The 21,998-nt window shown below is 41.9% G+C and overlaps 1 protein-coding gene and 1 long non-coding RNA gene across 2 annotated transcripts in view; one reads left to right on the top strand and one right to left on the bottom strand.

Moving 5' to 3' along the window:
* The window catches only part of PAPPA (pappalysin 1), a 248,975-nt gene that overhangs the window by 84,504 nt on the left and 142,473 nt on the right, over positions 1-21,998 (bottom strand). The window contains exon 10 of the mRNA XM_073021874.1: positions 16,020-16,213. Within this exon, the coding sequence (XP_072877975.1) occupies positions 16,020-16,213 (194 nt within the window). The remainder of the gene's footprint in view (positions 1-16,019; positions 16,214-21,998) is intronic.
* The window catches only part of LOC140712981 (uncharacterized), a 79,176-nt gene that overhangs the window by 44,898 nt on the left and 12,280 nt on the right, over positions 1-21,998 (top strand). Inside the window, exons 3-4 of the long non-coding RNA XR_012094868.1 lie at positions 486-626; positions 844-990. This is a non-coding gene — a long non-coding RNA (uncharacterized lncRNA). The remainder of the gene's footprint in view (positions 1-485; positions 627-843; positions 991-21,998) is intronic.

Below are 21,998 nucleotides of genomic sequence, written 5' to 3'. Positions count from 1 at the left end.
TGCCATTAAAGGCCTGGCTGTGCTCATTTCACACGGGCCCTCCGCAGGCCTGCTCCCTGTCTCCCTAATTATGCCATTCACTAGTCGCCCAGGCCCGCCTATGAACTCCTGACCCAGCACTGAAAGACTTGGGATCTCATTACTAATCTCTTAAGCCACCTAGTCCTCCAAAATACATCCATTTAAGTTGGAGGCCAAGGCTTTGGGGTGGGAGGTGGGGAGAGGGAAAGTCTGGCACAGAGACTTCTCATGACACGGCCATTTCCCCTTTCGGGAGACTGCGGCCTGAGCCACAGGGCAGCTGGCATGACTGTCCGGCTCAGCCCAGGGCAGGCCCTGCTGAGGGCTGGCGACGGGGTCTCGAGACTAGGATTCCCTTGGACAGAAAGGGGAGGACATCTGGGCCCACCTGTTTGTAATTTCAGGGGTGCGGGTGGGGGATGAGGCCTGTGTTTGTTTTAATTATTATTATTGTTGTTGAAAAGGGAGGAAAAAAATGAGCAGAAACTGCTAACATCTGGAGGCTGCCGTCCAGTTTACGTAATCTCTTGCAGCAGAGGAGGAACACGGGATCCCCAGCCAGATGGTCCGTGGGTGACTTCACAGCACATGTGCTACCTCCAAGAGTTAGATGCTGATGGGGTTAAAAGAGTGGGATGCAAAACCTTCCTTATATTCTTACAGGGTGAGAGGCAGTGGTTTGGGTGCTCCCAGGGATCTGTTTTCTTTTGAAAGAACCATTTTTTTTTTCTTGTCCAGACTAGGCTCAAATGTTTCTACGTCTCTCTCATTCAGTCATTCACTCATTCAACAAACATTATTTAGCACTTATTGATGTGTTAGGTTCTTCATTCCCATGGTCCGCATGAAGAAAATGGACCCCAAAGGAACGAAAGCAATAAAGATAAAAATTCCTTCTCCTAAAAGCTCCCAAACCCCTGGGGGTAGGAGGTGAAGAACGAAGCAAGAAAACACTCATAGAGAAATGCGGTAGGTTCTGCGTTCAAGTGCCGTGAAGGCTGAGGGAGGGGCTTGGAGAAGGGAGTTGCTGAGGCAATCTATGTCTGAAGGCCAGGTCTTAATATCAATATCAAATGGGCTCTAGAGAGCAGGAACTGGAGAAAAAAAGAAAAAAAAAAAAGGCCAGTGAAGGAGAAAAAGTCAGCCACAGCTAAGCCATAACAAACCCAGTTTTCCAAATAATGTGAACAGCAGAGGCGTGAAGGATAAGTTTGAGATGCTGAATATTGCTGTGAACACAGTTCTGAGCATGTTATTTTAAAAAATACATTGCTAACTTTCTGTAGTTTAAACTTTATTTTTGCATTTGTTCTGAAAGAAATTAATGAAATGTTACAAATTCTAGATCAGAATATAAAACCAGTGTAGACTCTGGATCAGATCAAGAGAGCACTGTTAACTTCAGTCAGGATAAACACTAGACTCTAGACAGGAGCACAGAGCTACTGCCAGCAGTAGAAAATTCCAAGGCATTTCCAGTTCCAGATAAGAATCCTGAAAAATCATGAATTTTATTTCAGCGCCCAGAGGCATTGTCAGTTCTAGAGCAGTATGTTGAGCACTGAAACACTTCCAAGTTCTGGACCAGAATACGAAAACACCATAATCCTAGAACAGGGCTGGGTAATGCCTTCTGCTCTATAGCCCCAAACCTGAAACTGACTGAGATTTAGACACTGAAGATAAAAAACACACATCTACTTAGCTTTAATCCAGATGCTTTCTCTGCTGGCTCTAGAGTGAAATTCAGACACACAGCCAACCCTGGAGTAAAGCACTAAAACATGGAAATCTCCATCACTCAGCTCAGAGCTACTAAGACTAAAGGGGAATGTCTTAGGAAGCTTCTACACCTCTCCTCGTCCTTTGATTTTAAATCAAAGCCCCTGGGCATTCATAGGTTAATCAGAAAAGTGATGACCACATCCAAGTTCGGTGCCTGGTCACCGAAACCCTTGGTTACAAATAGTTGAACAGTGGTTAATGGCAGTCTTGACCACACTGGCCTATTCAAGAAAGGTCAGAGGAGTGATTTTTTACTTAAAAACATCTGTCTTGAGAGAACAAGACTTTCTCAAGTTCATAAAACTAGAAGTTTCCAGGTTGTTGTTTTTGTTTCCTCCCCTCATCCCCCTTTCTCCTGTTATTCAGCTTTCCAAATTAAGAGCTGTGTGTTCCAGATTGTGTTGAAAATGAAGTACAAGTCATATTACCTGCAGGGAACCTCACTAGATGCCAAGATGATCATGCAGAGTGCATTGTCTCCGGGTCCTGCTTCTCACTGCAGACCTCAGGGTCCTCCCATCCCCTCTTATAGCCTAAATGAGTAAGGGCTGGGAATTGCTGCATGATTCGCTCTCTTCTTTTTGCTTTTGAAGAGGAGGCAGTACTCTTGTCTAGGTTGCCTCGAGCTTGATTTTTTCCTAGGAAGAGTCTCCAAAGGATGCAATGCAGTGATGTATGTGAGGAACAGGCGGACAGTAGTCACTTATGTTTTTAACAGTGTCCTGCAGACCTTCCAATTCAAACAAGAACTCCCATTTTTAAAGACAAAAGTGGCATTTCTCCCTGGCCTGCCCTTCCACGTTTCAGAGGTAGAAACAGTGACTGTGATGTACAAACCGGGGAGCTTTGTCCACCACAGGTGCAATGGACACTATTGACTTATGTGTCCACCATTCTATCAGCAGAGTTCTCTGAGGAACAAGGACCTTCCAGAGTGATGCTTTCCCCTAGTGGCAGCCTTGGCCAGGACAACAGACATCTGCACAAAAGCAGGGTGTTGAAGCAGCTGTTCTGAGATGCAGTGCCTGGGAATCTGGGATCCACAATGTGAACTTCTCAACAACCCCTGCACCTGCCACTTGCCTGAATCTTTCACTGAGGACCAGAAGCCACATGCATTTTAAATCAAAGGAATGTGAGTTGGAATTTCAGCTTCTGCCATTCACTGACAACATGGCCTTGAACCCTTCATAAAGTTTAATATCTTCCACTGCAGAATGAAATGATGGTACCTATGTTGTAGGGTTGTGAGGATTCAAAGAGCTCTTGCACATGCAAATATTTAGATACACCCTACTCACTAAAGTACAAAATTGACATTTTCCCCCTTTATAACTTGCTGCTTCTTTCTTTCTGGCTATAGAGGGACATGGTTCTGGGTTCAAATTCTAGACTTCCCTGTTCTACCACTGGGCTACCTGTAGAACTTGGGTAAGTGACCTAACCTTTGTAAGTCTTGATTTACGCCTCTGTAAATCAGTGAAAATTACAGTAGTTACCTCATAGGGTGGTTGACAGTTTTAAATGTATTAAAAAACAGTGTCGAGTTCCCTACCTAATGTAATCACCCTGATAGCCAAGTCATTCTGATTATTCTACTCATCATTATCAATTTCTGTAATTACTCTTATATTATGGTTATTACTGGTATTTGTTGTTATTGTGTAGTCCTTCCTTTTCCTCTGTCTCTTAATTCTATATTCCTTCTTTCCTTTTACCTCCACCTCTTCTTCCTCCCTTCTTTCTTCCTCTTACTCCTTCACACCCTTCTGTGCTGGGCCTTGTGTTGGGAGATCTCTCTGAAGGTGAACCACATTCTCGAGTCAGAAAGGAAGACCATTAGGTTTCCATCCATCTCTGTAGGAAGCCAATCACAGGAAAATCGCTTAGACCCCAATCTTTCCTGCAATAACAAGAGGCAAAGGGTAGAGCTTCCTTCCTGGGACTCAGCCTCCAGAAGCTGTTTCCTACTTTTTGCCCAAAGCTGTTAGCAGACAAAAAAAAAATTATTTCTCAGTATTTATCATGAAACTCTATATGCCAGGCCCTGTTCTTGATGCTGGAACACACAGTAGTAAGCATACAAAAACAGTTACCAAAAAACCCTTCTCATTGTGCAGTGAACATTCCGGGGGTGATGATGGATTACGGAGGCACAGAGTAGCAGAAAGAACTTGAGGTCTGGGTTCAGGATGGGTTTTCAGGTCCTCTTCCTCCCCAAATTCACACAGCAGCACTTATCTTCTTTGTAATGTGAAGGGATGAACCAGGAGAGTTCAGAAGGCCCTGCCTGCTTTGATCACCTATGATATTAATAGGAGGCTGTAACCTGGAAACATAAGGGAATCACTTGTAGACACTGATTTATAAATTTAATCCAATTATAAAGGAGGTAACACCCAGCAGATATTGTTCCCAACAACATCATTTAATGAGTCCATTTTCTGAGTGTTGTCCACACAGCAGGCCCTGTGCTGGGCATGGGAAATACTTAAAAGCGTAAGATGAGGGCCAGATCCTTAGCTGCTCACCAGTCATTTGGTATGAAAAGCTGTGGACACAAGCAATGCACACTGAAAGGCAGCTTGTGCTCAAGCCTGTCTGATAATTTCAGAAGTATTCTGTACATAGAAGAGGGAGGCTGCTCATGGTCTGAGGTTGTCAGGGGAGGGATATGCAAGAGGAGCCACTTGAGCTAAACGCTATAGGATAGTTAAGCCCTAAAAAGGTAGAGGAGCAAATGATGGTGTTTCCAGGAAGGAGAAAAGGAAACCCCAAGACATATCTGGAAATTGCAAGTTGGCCCATACTGCCTGGAACGTGCCTCTTAGGCAGTGGGCTGTAAAGCAAAGGTAGAGATTGTGTGTGGCCTTGTCTGCCAAGACTTTTGGAGTTTATAAACCATGGGGAACAAAATAGAAAGCTTCACAGGTGAGAAATCACTGAGACCAATATTTCTTGTGAATTATGGAGAATATACTCCAAAAGCAAAAGTCCTCCAGTGAGAATTTATGCAGACTTAAAAAATTTAAAACATTGAATTACAAAAATTTAGTATGTCATATCTCACTCTGGGAAAAAGAAAGGTCATTAAAAAATCTTTGGAGAGGCTGGGTGTGGTGGCTCACACCTGTAATCCCAGCACTTTGGGCGGCCGAGGCGGGTGGATCATGGAATCAGGAGATCAAGACCATCCTGGCCAATATAGTGAAACCCTGTCTCTACTAAAAATACAAATATTAGTTGGATGTGGTGGTCCATGCCTGTAGTCCCAACTACTTAGGAGGCTGAGGCAGGACGCTTGAAAAACCTGGGAGGTGGAGGTTGCAGTGAGCCAAGATCATACCACTATACTCCAGCCTGGCGACAGAGTGAGACTCCATCTCAAAAAAAAAAAAAAAAAAAAAGATGTGATACAATGACAGAACTGAATGAATTTAGGTAGTACTTACTCTATTCCAAGCACTGTCCTAAGTGCTTTAAGTATGCTATCCCATGGAATTCTCACCATCTCCCCTTAATTATTTAATTTTACAGATGAGAGGACTAAGGCACAGAGAGGCCAATTAATTTGCTCGAGATCTCAATGCAAGTAGCAGCCCTGGCATGTGATGTACTCTAGACTTGCTCTGTCTAGTAGGGGAGCCCAATACCCACATAATGTGCTATTTAAATTGAATGAATTAAAATTAAACCAATTAATCAGTTCCTCAGTTTCATAAACCCCATTCCTAGGGCTCAATATCATAGGCAGCTAGAGGCTACTGAACAGGACATTCATATGTAGAACATTTTCATCATCATGGAAGGTTCTATTGGACAGATAGTCTGGAGCCTGGTCTGTGAACACTGATACAATTTTGCTGTCTCTGAAACATAAACTCCTGACCGTAGCTCCATGGTGCATGTCAGTTTATCTCCTCCTTCCTGTTGCATTAAATTGATACTCTCTTCCTGGAGCCCTTGCTACCAGTCAGTTGCACTGCAGATGTGGGCATTACCCAGGTGGCATCTGCATCTCTGAAAGCAGTACCTTGACAGTAGACCAGATCTCTCCCAAACCTGTGACTTCCCCAGGGGTCTCTCTTCCAGGAAGGGGAGAAATGCAGACATCACGGAAGTGTCCCCTTCCACCAGCTGCACATATGAGTCATGTTTGGAAAAGGATTCTGGGGTGGGCAGGAGCCCCAGGGAAAACTTTCTTGGACTGTCCTGGCACAGGGAACCTCTCAGCAGGGACATCTCTCATGGGCCTCACTGGGCCCATTTCTCTCTGGAAAACAAACATGTACAAATATACCCAGGATACCCTGGTGCTTGGATCTGGCTGAAGAATTACCCAGGGTTTAAGAAAATCATGGTAGGAGTTTCTTAAGAGGAGGCAGAAGGCCCTTTCTGGTCTCATTCTACAGGTAACATACCCAGGCTAATTTATCAAAGTAAGGATGGGGAGGAATAGAGAGTGGGGAGGAACAGAAAGTAGGGAGGAGGGGGCTTGAAAGACAAACAAAAACAAATGAACACACACACAAATAAAAACAAAATCTTGTGTACAGCCAAACTCTAACTCCTCTCAAAACCCCATCCTTTGGGTCTGGCTTGAGAAAGTTTACTTTCAGACTTAGAGAAATGAGTATGTGGTTTTAGGGACAAAATTCAATACCGCCAAAGCAGCAGGCTCAGCAAGCTCAACTGGCTATTGCTTCCTAAGTGCATTACAGCCCAGGAGAGTGAATGCTGTTTACATTTTTTACATGTTTCTTGGGTACAGAACATGAAACTAAATTACACAGCAAAGGCCATGCTGGCTGAATGCCGGTGACCCCACTTAAAACAAAACAATAGCAAAAAAAAAAAAAAAAAGAAAGAAAGAAAGAGAAGAACATTAAAGACAATAATGGAGAAGGGTTTTAAGGGAGCCAGAACAAATGACAGGGATAAAAGAAAGGTTTCTGGTCCTGAAGCTAAGACTGAGGAAGAGGATGTGGAGAATGAAGGCGATGAGATAGGAGTAGGCCAGGTTTGGAAGAAAAAGGAAGAGAGAGGCCAAGGAATCTTCCTAGATGGGTCATGGAAGGGGTTGGCAGGGATGTGTCTAGTCCACATGCAGAACCAGTGGAAGCAGCCCCAAACCACAAAGCCTTGCTTATTCTTGGGCTTCAAGTCAAGAAGTGTCAGTTGAAAAATGAAGACTCGCTATTCAAACCAGGATCTCACTGTTCCACGTCGCACCTTCCCCGATCAATCAATATGTGTTTGTTGTATGCCTACAAATGCCAGGCTCATCCCTTCATTGTTTTCCTCTCTTACACATTTTTGTTCCTTCTCCAGATTCAATTTGCTCAGGAATAACATGGTTTAGTAGGGATGTGAACTGACACGAATTGGATGTCTTGCAAGACGTAGCCATGTACTAGACATTTTATATATGTTAGCTCATTGGATCCTCATACCATCTCACAGAATGACAGCAGGACCATGTGAAGATGAGAACAACTGGGGTTCAGAATACTGAAGTCATTTGCCAGGCATCAGACAGTTGGTAAGAAACAGTACTCAAGTTAGGTCTTTCTGGCTTCAAAGCTTATGCTTCCTCTGTGAAACAATATGGCTACACTACAATGTTTTTTAAAGTTTCTCCCAAATCCCCAAGTGGAAAGAAAAATTACTTTCTGGATAACCTGTCGCTTTATTCAGGTTCGCCCTTCCTCCTCAAAGGTTAATCTCTAAGGTTAACTCCATTTGTCCACATATCACAGCACTTTGCAAGCTTTGTCTTTTCTTATCGAAAGAAGCTATTTTGGTGTCTTCCTTCCTCCATGGCACATAACTTACTGCTTGACATCAGTGGTTGCTTTGTTCAACCTCATGTTGAAAATGATGCTTTGTACACAGAAGATTCACAAGATTCTGTTGATTTTGAATCCAAATACCAGAATCATTTTATAACAGATGGGATTGAGAGGTTCAGGGAAGTTGTTTAATCAAAATCAAGTCTTTATTAAGTGAAGTAAGACCAAGAGACTCTCAAAGTCTCTCTCTGCTTACATTTCTATGCCCCAAATACTATTCTGTTAGAAGAAAAGTCCACATGTTGTCCCTAATTGGATTTGTTCCTCAGTTGCCAAAACTTCACAGGCAGACAGAAATGTTTCTTTAAAACTTTGCTGGTTGCTACCAGAAGGAAAACTGCATTTCTGTTTCATCCTTGACAAGCAACTGCCATGGAGATGTTACTAATCCTATTTTACAGATAAAAAACTGGGTTGGGGGCAAAGAGATCTGTCTTGCTGAAAGTCTCACAGCTAGTAAGTGAAAATCAGGTTGATCTGATCCCCAGATCTCATTTTTTTATAAAGCTCCAGTCACTTAGAGTTTTTCAGTCCAAATTCTAGGGTCAATCAGAGTGTCTAGATTTTTGTAGATTTCAACAGATATTGAAAGGGTAAATGACCAAAGGATGAATAGAAGAGACAGCCAGGAGCAGAATCTAGTAGATCTCTTTGCTGAGGCCCCATAAGATTCAGTAGATTTAAAGTCTCCCACAGCCCAAGGTTTTCATGACAAGTTTTGGGGGTGGTTATAGTGACCAACTTAGTGGGCTCCCTTCTGAGGCAGGCTCTGACTTTTACTTTCCTGGAGGGATTTTTGGGTGCCCCACACCATGGGACAGGCTGAACTAGACCATGGTACTTTCTGTTCTGTCTCCTTAGATGACTTGCACACGTGCTCTTGAAAAATTATTCAGAAACCACCAGGAGAAAGCAGATCCCTTGGGTATTTGGGAAAACTGCTTGGAGTTGTCTCTGAAATTTCAGCATGTTCCCTTCGCCTTTCCTCATTCCACCACCATTGGCAAAAGCTCTCTCATTTCACTAATGAGAGGAGATGAGTGCTTTGGTGAAGGCCATAGCAGGCAGGGCAGGCAAGGAAGGGACAGAGAGCCCCTTAGAAGTGACTTCAGCACTGGGTATATAGAGTACAGGATTTCTTCCTGCCCTTTGCAAATAGCACACTCTAAATAGCATTGCAGAATTGCTTATCAATGCAGAATTTCCAAGTGAGGCTGTTTTAATGCAATACCAGTATCCTGGTATAACAAAAGAAAATAGAAGAAAGAGTGCCATGGGTGGGGTGATTCATCTCCCTGAGACTCAGTTTCTTCATTTTGAGAGAGGAATATTAAGAATTCTCAGCAGGGTTGTTCTGAAATCTATGTAAAATAATACAGGGTCTGGCATGTAAGAAGTGTTCAACAGTTGTCAATGTTCTTCTTTCAATGGTCCAACCATGTTAGTCTCCTGCTGAAAAACTCAGAAAAACTCCCCACTGCCCTCAGGATAATGTCAAGTTCCAAGCATTGGCAGGATTTTCCTAACCATATTTCCTAGCTCATCTCTCTTGACTTCCCCTTCATTTATTATTTACCTTCTTTTGGATATGCCCCTTGCAGCCCCCATCATGCGATTCTTTCCTCCCTCTCCTGTCCTCCAGCTTATCCTTTTAGTTGAAACTCAAAAATCATTTCTCCCCGTCCTCCTGTGGGTCCGCCTCTCTGAGCACTTTGTACACTGCATCGTAAGTATACGTGGAAAGATTTCTTATCCTTGTATCCATACAATACCCTAGTGGGTATCTAGTCCCTTGCTCTGGAGACAAGGATGAGGAAGACACAGATGAATGGCTTCTCCACTCCTGCCTCAGACTTGGCAGCCATAAAAAAATATGCACATCTGGCTGGGTGCAGTGGCCACACCTGTAATCCCAGCACTTTAGGAGGCTGAGGAAGACGGATCATTTGAGGTTAGAAGTTTGAGACCAGCCTGACCAACATGGTGAAACCCCATCTCTACTAAAAATACAAAAATTAGCTGGGCATAGCAGCATAGGCTTGTAATCCCAGCTACTTGGGAGGCTGAGGCAGGAGGATCACTTGAACCTGGGAGGTGGAGGCTGGAGTGAGCTGAGACTGCACCATCTGTCCTGGAGGATAGAGTGAGACTTTGCCAAAAAAAAAAAAAAAAAAGAAAGAAAGAAAGAAAGAAAGAAATAAGGAAAGAAAGAAAGAAAGAAGAAAGAAAAAGATAAAAAGAAAGAAAATATGCACATTTTACACTTTTCTTTCACTGACATTTTAAAGTTTCCTATGTATAGCCCATAGCTTGTAAATTGAACGAAGTTTCTTCTTCCTCTTTGTGTTTCTTCTTCCTATTTGTGCATTTATTATTTTTTTCTCCCCATATCCTTGCTATAATTAGGCAGATATTCCAAAATTTAAGAAATCATTTTTACATGCAAGGGTTGGCAACTTAAAACACTTATGTGTCTCTCTTATTTCCATACACACATTTTAGAAAACTCTCTGGAAAGGGCAATGGGTGAAAGAATGGGTGCCAAAACCTGGAGATCTAAGCAGTAGGCAAAAATTATAGGGCAGTATTTTGGGCACTGGAGAGAGGGAATGCCCACTTTCCCGGTAGGTCTTAATGCATACCACATATTAAAAGATGCAAAAGGCACTAGCTCTTCTAGCTTATTCTCATGTGTCAGTCATTGGAGCAGGTTTGAGCTGCCTGGTCCTGTAGCTGTATTATGAACACAGTGGTCTGCATCTTGGTCCTGCCCCTTATAAAGTTGAGCCCTGAAGCAAGTTACTCTGCTCTCTGAGTCTTTGTGTCCTAATCTGTAAAGTGAGAACAATGATTCCTACTTTTGTAGTAGCTTTAGTAGGATTCATGAAATTTGGTGGAAAGCCTGGAAGAAGTTGACAAATGCTATTTTTATAATTTGTTTAGGATCTTCTGAAAGTGGGCAAAGGACTTTTCTGTCTTACACACTGGCTGTAATCCCTACTGGCTGAGTAAGCTGATAGCAGTGTGGTTTCTTCCTCGGGGAAACTCCCTCTAAATCTTACACTCTTGCGTCTTTGGCTACTATTTCTAGTTGAAAACACCCTTCTGATGACATGGTAAGCTTTATGAAGGCAGAAAAAGAACCAGTACTTCTTTGAACCTTCTCAAAGTGCCTGCTGCAGTTCTGAGTATGTAGTAAACATTTGCTGACGCAACAATGTTTAATTCATCAAAATGTTGACTGAGCTTCTGTTCTGTGTGGGTCCCTACAGCCAGCTTTGGGGGGAGTGCAAAGAAGGAAACCTGACATGAACAAGACAGGAAATTAACATTTGTACTTCCCATCAAGTGAACAAACCGAGCCCAGAGTGTTTTCTCTGCATCCTTCATTTCTACCAGGTAGACATCATTCATCTTAATTTCTACCAGGTAGATGTTATCATTCTCATTTTCTATAGGACACTAAGATTCCCAGAAGAGTAACTTACTCAAGGTTTCCATGTCAGAACGGAATTTAAGAGAGCAGAGCCAGATGTGCATGATTTCTACTTCACCTCATTAACGGCCGTGCTCTCTCTCACATTCATCAGTGCAGGACTCAAACATATTTCTGTTCAATCAAGTGAATAAATAAATTAATACAAATTGTTATATCGCAAGGCGTAGTATGGTTTGTATTTTATTTATTTATTTATTTATTTATTTATTTATTTATTTATTTATTTTGAGATGGAATTTCCCTCTTGTCACCTAGGCTGGAATGCAATGGCACTGTCTCAGCTCACTGCAATCTCCACCTCCCAGGTTCAAGCAATTCTCCTGCCTCAGCTTCCCAAGCAGCTGGGATTACAGGTGCCTGCCACCAAAACCGACTAAATTTTGTATTTTTAGTAGAGATGAGGTTTCACCGTGTTGGCCAGGCTGGCCTCGAACTCCTGACCTCAGGTGATCTGCCAGCCTCAGCCTCCCAAAGCACTGGGATTACAGGCGTGAGCCACCGCGCCCAGCCTGGTTTGTATTCTAGCAGAGGCATGAAGTATTATGAATGGGCCAAGGAATAATAATAGTAACTCAAAATGAAGTGGTCAAGGACTAATATACCCAATTGTGGGTTAATGGGACATAAAGTCAGAGAATAAATTACAAAGAAAAGAGGCATACCTAGGTCTCACCTGCCTTCTAGTGCGGGAATCTTCTGTTCAGTCAGCTGCCCAGCCTGAATGTCTTATAATGGGGAACTTCTTATATCACGAGGCACTCCATCCCACTGTGGATAGTTCTCATTCTTTGAAAAGTTTTCTTTACTTTTGCCCTCAAACTACTGCCCTCAAAATGCTTAGTCTAAGTTTTACCCTCAAAGGATTAACCAAATAAATTGGTTGCTTGACTGAAGGTCTGTAATCCCTTAAGAGAGCACTGTAAATTCCAGATAGTCTTAATATTTCCATTTCCTACTCAGGCCGCTGCAAAGGAGGAAATGTTTGGATAGGAGGAAACAGACTTTGGTAGAAATGCTGGGGGTGGGGGTAAAAGGAAGGAATATCAACATCTCATTTTGGAAGCCTTTTGTGTAAAGCATTAGAGAAATGTGAAACATGGAGACAAAATAAGAACAATACGAGATTTTTGCAAGCACTTAAACCAAACCAGGTTCTAAGGTTCCCAGAAGAGAGATAACTTGATTTTTTCGGTTAATTTCAATTTTTTTTTCTGTCTCAGGAACTTCTTAATTCCAGCTGGGCCAAGAAGGTGCATGGCCAAAATATCCAAAGAATGTCTCTTATTATAGGATATTCAACCCAATTTGCACAACCAGGAAGTTTTGATACTTCTGATAAGGTTTGGATATGAGACTCAATGTTCAGGGTTAGCTTTGCCTTAACCAAATTTGGGAATCTTGTTTGAAAAGAATGAACGAGAAACACTGGAAACCATTAGATATGGCAGACTTTTACAGCATCAAAACTGAAGTTTTATTCAATATTCTCAAGCCATATAGTACAACGCATGCTGTTTCTTTGTAGTACTCACAGAGATCCTGCAGACTTATTGTGATAAGAATGTGCCCTTGATAGAATTCTCACTCCTAACTCCTGTACAGTGACTAGGTCAGAGGCTGGGTATTTCAGTTCTTTGGTATCTTCAACAGGCTCTAGCACAGAACTAGGCACATAACTCCAATAAACATCTGCGTTTATCATTTTTATTGCATCAGGGAAAGATAGAAAGTGGGACCGAACTGAATTGTAAAGAGGAAATGGGAACGACTAGGTTATTTCATCATTCCCTAAGTTAATGGAGTGTCCTAAGGAACTCCAGGGCATCATGGAACACGGCCACCTTGTCAGGGAATGGGAACAGCCTGAATTTGAAGGTAGAGGCAGTGACTATAAGTTTGCTCAAGGAGAACTGAAGTACCTCATGAGGTCTGCAGAGTGACACTCAACGCTGAGATCTATCCATCTGGGAGTCTTTCTGCTTGTTTTGCAGTGAAGTTTTCCAGGAATCCAGCCACTTCCAACTTTTGAATGTGACCTCAGGTTCCCAAGGGCCCACTGTCATTCATCTTCCATGAGATTCTTCTAATCCTAGATTCTTCCCTTATGGATTATGTAACTTATAGTGAAGCCGCTGTGTTCCTCAGTTTCTCCAAGGTAGACAACAATTTCTACCTTGAAGAATGACAAGGAGATTGGCTGTAATGTGCATACATGTGTCCACTGCCTGGTGGACCTTGATAACTACAATTTCCTTCCTGCTATTCTCTTCTATCTGCTTTGGTATTCCCATGCTCCTACAGGGCCTTTTTGTGTGTAAATTTGTGTATGTATGTTTGTGTGTGTGTGTCTGTGTGTGTGTGAGAGAGACAGAGAGGGAGAGAGAAGAGGGAGAGTATGAGCATCTGGGGGGAAAGTGAGAAGCACATGATACAATTCCCATCTTCTTCCTAAGCCCGACTTCTAAGAGTCTCCCAGCTCCTCCTCTCAAGCTATCAACATCTTCACTGGAAGCCCTGACAGGGTGAAAATTAACCACCAATCTCTTCTAATCACTGTACAAGGTAAAGAAGGGCACAATTATATTTCCTCCTCATTCTCTGTTGTTGGAAGGAAGGTACGTTTGCACTTCAGGAATAGCCCTTACCTCTAATTATGCAGGCTCTGTGTGTGTGTGTGTGTCTGTGTGTGTGTGACTGTGTGCCCATGTACATGTGTATGCATGTGCCTGTGCCCGTGTGTGGTGGTGTTAGGGTGTGTGTGTGTGTGAATGACTTCTAGGTACTTGCTTTCAGATGAGGAATTCAGAAGACTTTTGTTCCGCTGCCCTCGGCCTGGCCCTGCACCCAGCCTGCACACATATTCCCTCCCCTGACCCTGTATTCTCCAGTGAGCTGATCTCATTATGGCAAATTTAGTTACAGCTGAAATCTCCTTGTAACAAAGATTATGTCCAAGCCCAGAGTAATGGAACCTAGTCGATTTCATTAAAATAAAATTGGTTACAATGAATAATTCAATAGGATGATTTTGTTTCCTCATCTCCTCTTTGTAGATCGAAGAGCTAGTATTTATAATGATTTTTTAAATTGGATTTTTGTTTAGGAAGAGATAATCACCAGTAATTCCTGACAGCCCCTCCTTACAAGATTGGAATAATTGCCCCATGTAGCTTCTTTTCAAATGCTAAGACTGGGAAATTTTTTCTCTCCTTTTCTCACATTAGTCGCAATAACCTTTGGGTGATTTTTAAGCACAGCTGCTACCTCAACTCTTGCTCATGGGAGGTTCTGAGTGTGTTAATAATTCTCTTGGTTGAAGGTTGTTTTTAAAACATTTCTAAGAACTGGATGCTAGTGTTGAATTTGGAATTCCTGTTTCTTTTGCTGGCCCCAGCCTTGTTGTTTCTGAAGCAGGACATTCTATGTGATAGAGAGGCAATGTTTGAGTGTTTTCTGTCAGTGTCGTTCATTTGCATGTGGCAATGGGATGTATGTGTGTGTATGCGTGTGTATCTACAGTCAATTAAACACACATTTGCTGGGCACCTATCTAGCCTGTGCTTGAAGATGAGGGGACAAAGATGAATAAACTGAAACTTGTTATCAAAGAACCAGCAGCCTAATGGGGGAGCCAGACAGACAAACAGATACCTCAGAGTTCAGTATGATAAATGCAACCACACAGATGATTCCACCAAGCACAGAGGTGGCACAGTGGGAGGATGAACCCTAGCCATTCATCTATCCATGCACTGATTCATTCATTCAGCAGGCTGGCACTATACATATTAAGCATCAGGAAATGCCATGTTACCATTTGTTTCCACTCTCCTGAGGGCATTCAAAAATAAATGCAAATGAATAAAGGCTTTAGTAATGTAAACATAAACAAAAAATGAATGAAGAAATAATCAAATACATGCAACAACTAAAAATGAGGTAGTCCTACTCTGTACCTCACCCAGTGATTCTTCACTGGACCCCAGAGGAAGGTCATATCTTTCTTTCATCTAGAAGCCAGGCCTACCCCACTGAACCTAAATCAAGAAAGCAGTATTAGAAAGGAATGTCTGGGAATAGCAGCTCATCTGCAAGGCCAGGAGGCAGGCTGGTCTCTGAAAGGCCACTAGGCCAGGCAACCAGAAGCGCTGAGTCATGCCCCTGAGAAATGTGAGTCTTGGGGAAGGCAGGTGCTTCTTTGGCAGGATAATTGGAAAGGGGGCCCTCGGGACAGCATGGCCATCTCTAGAATCATATAAGCACTGGTGGCCCCAAAACTCTCACTCCCTGGACTAAGCTGTCAGTCCCCGGGAGAAGAACTGTGGCACATAAATAGTGCATTAGGGGACTGAGGCATGAGTCACAGCTTCTTAGAATTGGGAAGGCCCTTGGAGATCAACAAGCTCAACTCCTCTTTATTTTAAGGATGAGGGAGAAAAATAGGGCCCAGAGAGGTAGGGGAACTAGTCTAAGGCCACATAGCAAATTACTGTAGAATTACTGTTAAATCAGGGAGTACACAGCTTGGCACCCCCTAAAAAGTGGGACTTCTAATATAAATTCATTCTTACCTCATTGAAACACATGGTATATGCAAAATGGAGTTCTTTCTCCAAATATTAGTTATCACAGGCAAGGAAATAGGAGGACAGTCATTACCCCATCATACAATGTTCCCTGCCCTAACAATTCCAGATCGAATCCTTTGCAAATGGTATTCATGAAGCCCTAACAGTACATTTAATAAAGATATGCTCAAGTGGCCGCATCCAATGACACTGCCTTAGAGGTGAGTAGCCTTGTGGGGCATAGCGGAGATTTTGAATGTCTGCAGGAAATGTCACACATGGTTAGGATCTTACCTGGGATGCTGCTGGCTGTCCGATGATGACCCAGCCTGGGCACTGCTGGTCTTGATGAGATACTGAAGCATTGGATGCCCATTGATCCAGGAATCCCTGGGGCGTGTAGACACCACAGTCCTTAATGCTGGTTTTTTGTTCAAACTCCTCACATACCCCATCACCATCATGGAAATAGCACCGGCTGGGTTCATCTGCAGAAGATTGACATAGAAAGGGAGAGAACAAATAAATATTTGTTCTTTGGCCTCAGCTATCATCAGCAGCTGTAGAATCAGACCACCAAAACCGTTGGCACTGTCAAGCCCATCATCATTAGTCACGATGGACTATTACTCAGTCTTTAAAAAAAGGGAAATTCTGTCATCTGCAACAACATGGATGAAGCTTGAGTTCACCATGCTAACGGAAATAATCCAGTCGCAGAAGGGCAAATACTGCATGATTCCACGTATAAGTGGCATCTAAAGTAGGGAAGCTCATAGAAGTAGAAAGTAAAATGGTGGTTTCCAGGGTCTTGGAGGGGGAGGAAATGGAGAGTTGCTTTTCAGTGAGTATATGGTTTCAATTGCACAACATGAAAAAGTTATAGGAATCTGCTGTAAAATAGTGTGCTTAGAGTTAACGATATTGGACTGTACATTTAAAATATGTAAAGAAGGTAGACCTCGTGTTGTGTGTCTACGCTGTAATAAAAAGTTCACAAACACTTTCACCTTCATTACTCCAAATATTCCTCATAAAAATTTTGTGAGGAAGATATTATTCTTTCAGATGAGGAAACTGAGATTCCATACATCTTTAATAACTTGCCCAATATCACACAGTATGTTAATACCTGATCTGGGTCTCCAACTCAGGCATTCACTTTCCAAGTTCTGAGTGCAGTTGACACAACAGAATTTCACAGATGCAAACTGGGGGTTATTTAACTCCAAAGAGGATTTCAGTTTTGCATTAAAACATGAACTGATTTACAAGGGACACTTGCTTCAATTCCAGATCTGAAACCAAATTGCTCTGTTAATTTGAACAAGTCTCCTTGCCTCACTGGGCTCAACCATCAGAGCAGAGAAAGAGGTTACACTATTGAGATGCCAAGAACCCTTCCTGTCTAATGCTATAGGCTTCTAAGGGCTGGTCAGATACCCTAGGAGTTTCAGTTAAAGACCAAGTGAATTCTCAAGCTCCCATGTCATCTAAACCACAGCAAGGGCTTCTGTTTGGAATGATTTAAAGCTGTAGTCGGTTGCAATGATTCTCACTTAGCTGCAAGGACAAGGATAACAGAAGCACAAAGCGAGCAGTAGGATGCCTTCTAAGTAGGTATGACCTATGCATGTTTCTTGATATTTCAACACAGAACAATACAAGGAAAAACCTCAATGTGGCCATCCAAAAGAGATCACCTTGTCCACCTTTTTACTAATTCTAGCACCAGCTCTTCTGTGCTATTTTCCCAACTTTCTAGGCAAAGCTAAATACCACCTCCTGTGTGGGTGCCTATTTTATAAAGATTTCTATCTTAACACTTATCACACTGTGCTGCTATTAAGTCTACATGTTGCAGGACTTCTGAAAGATTCTGAGCTCCTTGAAATATAGTTGCTAGCCAGTGTCTTAGGGTTACTATATAATTTATCATCCAAACTAGAGCACTTTGAATATGATAGTGGTGCTATTAAAAATTATGTCCAAACAAAAGGAACACATCCTGGGAAAATCTGAATCTCTCAGACAAATCAGGATATACGGTCACCCTAAGGCTTCTGCTTGATTTAGAACATTCTTCCACAAAATAATAGAGTGGAGCTCTGGAGAGGGCACTGAATTTAGGGCCAAACACCAGGGTTTGGTTTCTGTCCCTTATATTAGCTGTGTAACTTTGCACAACTGGCTTCACTTACTTCTTGGCCTCTGCCCCCTTCCCCAATCTATAATGTAGAAATTATAGTCCCAACCAGGATAATCTCTCAGGATAACCATAGAACTCTAATAGGAAATGAACATAAATGTGCTTTGTACATCCTACAATAATCACTGAGAGAGAGAAAAAAAAAATACTCTTCTTTTAAGGGGTCGATTTGCTTCTAATGGAGGAATTAAATCAGCTTGTGAAATCAGTGCTCACTTGAAACACTTTCAAGCAACTTTCCCCTAGCTAGAAAGAGCCCCCACCAAGGAGAAACAAGACAGATTTCTATGACCTTGAGTATCTGAAAAGAAGTCATTGGATTCAGGGGCAGCAGAATGCTGAACTTCTTCCAAGCTGCAAAATCCCTTGTTTATTTCTGGTGACAGTTTACCTAGTGAAATACTATCAAAGGAGCCCAAATAGGGCCGGGCACAGTGGCTCATGCCTGTAATCCCAGCATTTTGGGGAGAGCCAAGACAGGTAGATTGCTTGAACCATCTAATGAGCCTGAGCAACATGATGATACCCTGTCTCTCCAAAACATACAAAAGTTAGCTGGGCACAGTGGTGCACACCTGTAGTTTCAGCTACTCAGGAGGCTGAGGTGAGAGGATTTATTGAGCCCAGTAGATCAGGGCAGCAGTGAACAGTGATCACACCACTGCACTCCAGCCTGGGTGACAGAGAAAGACCCTGTCTCAAACAAACAAACAAACAAAAAATAAAAAAGAAAAAGAAAGAAAGAACGAGTAAAAGAAACAGAATAAATCAATTCGTTATAAGTGACCAGTAGCATTCATGGCAGTTCAACCCTAGAAAGAATATAGGCTCAGCACTTCTCAGTAGCTCCAACCTCTTGTGAATGTGGCCTCTCTACATACCATATAACCTAGGCCCAATCCAAGAGTGACCAGTCATAAATCCAGAGTATACTCTTCAGAAACTCAATACAGAGAACTGAAAAGAGCAAGGGCTTTCACATCAGGCAGAAGCAGGTACAAATCTGAATTCTGCTTCCTATAAGCACTACAAAGATGACATAAATAAAATAACCTAACCTCTCTGAACTTAATTTTCATCATCTGAAAAAAAATGGAGGTAATGATGTTTACCCAGCATTGTTGCAGTGATTTCAGATGACTGTGGGTACAATGCTGGCCCCTTCACCCATTTTATCTAATGGAAAACTGTGAGCTCGAGGAGGAAGGCATCTGCTTCCAGGTCACAGAGACAGGTGGTAGCAGAGCAAGAAGTAGAAGACTGGCCTTTTTATACCTAGCAGAGAAGTCCTCCCCCTACATGCCATAGCTACAGAATGACAAAAACAGCCTCTTGGAAATAAGATCATAGGGGTGCCTAACTCTTGGTATCACTATCTTCTCCTCCAATATAAATAAAAATAGGGTTAGATTATGTTCTCTATAAGGGTAAGATCTAGTCTCTAAAATGACTTAATTTCCTTAGCAAAAAACCTCTCAGAATGACAGAAATTGGGGTTAGATTTTAGTTCTTCTAAAGGCTAATTTCTTCCTGATTATGTTTAAGACCATAATAAATTTGTCTGCTAGGTCAGCAGAACCTGAGAATGGAGGAAAGGTAGAAACAGACATAGGTAGGTAAACAGGTATGTAGGCAGGTCGATAAGTAGACAGATGATATATGGAGAGGTAGAGGAAGAGTTAAAAGACAGAAAACAAAGATGGAGTTAAAAAGAAAACAAGGGAGAGAGAAAGAAAGAGAGAAGGTGCAGTTTCTTTCCAAGATTCTGCTGACAAAGCTATTGTGAGTCCCTTTTTAAAATAACATCCTTGGACACAGCTATTCAGTTTCTGTTGCTACTAGTGTCCCGGGGGCCCTTCAGCTACATCTGCCAGCCCGTGTCTGGGGAATTCTCTCTCCCTCTCTACTCCCTTTGCCCCAAGCACAGAAGAGAACAGAGTGAGGAATGGAATACAAATGTGCAGCCAGAAAAAACAAAGACAGCAACAACAAAACATTAAAACAAACTGGTCTTGTTTTCATTACATCAATTTACTTGGTGCTCCTTAAATACTTTCTGCTTGATGCTGAGCAGGTTGTAGTGAAAAGAGTCTGAAGTCAATACCAAGGTCAAATAACTTCCATGTAGTAGCTAGGTGGCATTGATAATAATACAGTACATTTCATTGTGAGAGGTACTATGAAAATTATACACAGACATACACATGCATGTGCACATGCACACACTTTTATACACATATACATTCTGAAAACATAATACACTTTCAATAAATATGTGTTGAATGAACGAATAAATGACCAAAATCTGGCATCCCCGATGTATATACTCTCATCCAAATATAGTTTAAACTCTGCACTCTTTGACTGTTTTCTTTAGACTGCGCCTTAGGGAGAAGGAAATGGAGCTGTAAGCCAGGTGGTGACTAGCTGATAGTGGGATTGCACTGGGCACTCTGATTTCTCCATCCCACGCCATCTTCCCCTCACATCAGGGAATTCCTCACTTCAGGTTCATTCCCTTTCACGTGGTGACACATTTAGAAATCTGCTCTATCCAGCTAGGAGACTTGATGTGGGTGGGGTGCCATTAGCAAAGTCTGTCTTCCCCAGTTGAGATTTCATATGCCAGAAACTTTCTTTTCCTTTTGGAAGAAAAGAGTTCAGCTTCAAAAGCCTGAGGCAGATGGACTTTCTGTAAGTGAACATAGTTGATACTGCCACCAGTTGACTTTTATTTTCATTTGTCTGGGGCATCAAGGTGAAATGCCATGTCCCTGAGTTTCTGAGGCACGTCTGCAGGACACTATTTAAGCGACACAGAGATTGTTATTCTCATTTGAAGGCTTGGAAGACCAAATCTTAGGAAAATGAGATTAGTTTACCTTGAAGTATAAGCAAAGGCTCAGGTTAGCGCTATTGTTAAGAGTTCTTATCCTTGAAGTCGGAAACCCTGGATTCAAGCTCCTGATCTATCTCTGATTATTGGTTAATCTTGGACATGGTATTTCACCTCCCCATGCCTCAGTTTCCCCATATATAAAATGAAAACAAAATTACATTTTAGACTTTCTCAACAAGGTTCTGAGGATGATCAAATAGCATAACAGACTGAGATGGAAAAATAATACTGGTCTTAAAGACAAAGGGTCTATTCTTAATAATGATGCTAATGAGGTTGGAGTTGGAGAAGAAGTCTGCTTAATTAGAGATTCTACTTTTCTCTACCCAGCCCCAGACCCTAAGGTATCTTGAAGGATAGAAATGATCAAAGAGGATGCATGAGCTATTTTCAATATAAATGTCAAGGAAGCAAGTAAACGAAAAAAAGAAAAAGGTAACAACCTAAAGAAAATAATATACTGACTTATATTGGAATGATTTCAATACAACTAGTGGACAATAATTAACTTAGCTGGATTAGAAACTTTGGGAATTTATGACATCACTGGAATCACTCAGGTGAATACATGACAAAAATAACTAAAGAGGCTAAAGAAGTCAGAGCTGGAGAAGGGAGGAACCATTCTCCGGTTCTGCTGACCTAGCAGACAAATTTATTATGGTCTTAAACATAATCAGGAAGAAATTAGCCTTTAGAAGAACTAAAATCTAACCCCAATTTCTGTCATTCTGAGAGGTTTTTTGCTAAGGAAATTAAGTCATTTTAGAGACTAGATCTTACCCTTATAGAGAAGATAATCTAACCCTATTTTTATTTATATTGGAGGATTGAATGTTTATTAAATTATTCGTGTCTTCTCAGTACAAGATATCAGGGATAATTTTCACAAAGAAACTTGCCTTCACATTGACTCTCATCAATTTCAAAATGTTGAACAGATAGTCGTAAGTTATTGGTTACTGTAAAAGCTAACTGAAGTCAATGTGTTCTTCAAACAAGGCCTGAGATAAGGTGTATTCTCCAAGATAGTGGGATAATTTAAGGTATTTTGGCTATAACTCTCCTACCTGACATAGGAATCTTACCATGCTCCTCCTTTGATAGATCCTCACTACTTACAGAGAATCATTTTCCACTGGCCATGGTGGCTCATGCCTGTAAT

The sequence above is a fragment of the Chlorocebus sabaeus genome, chromosome 12 (assembly GCF_047675955.1).
Source record: "Chlorocebus sabaeus isolate Y175 chromosome 12, mChlSab1.0.hap1, whole genome shotgun sequence".
NCBI lineage: Eukaryota > Metazoa > Chordata > Mammalia > Primates > Cercopithecidae > Chlorocebus > Chlorocebus sabaeus.
This window is presented reverse-complemented; position numbering and strand designations above follow the sequence as displayed.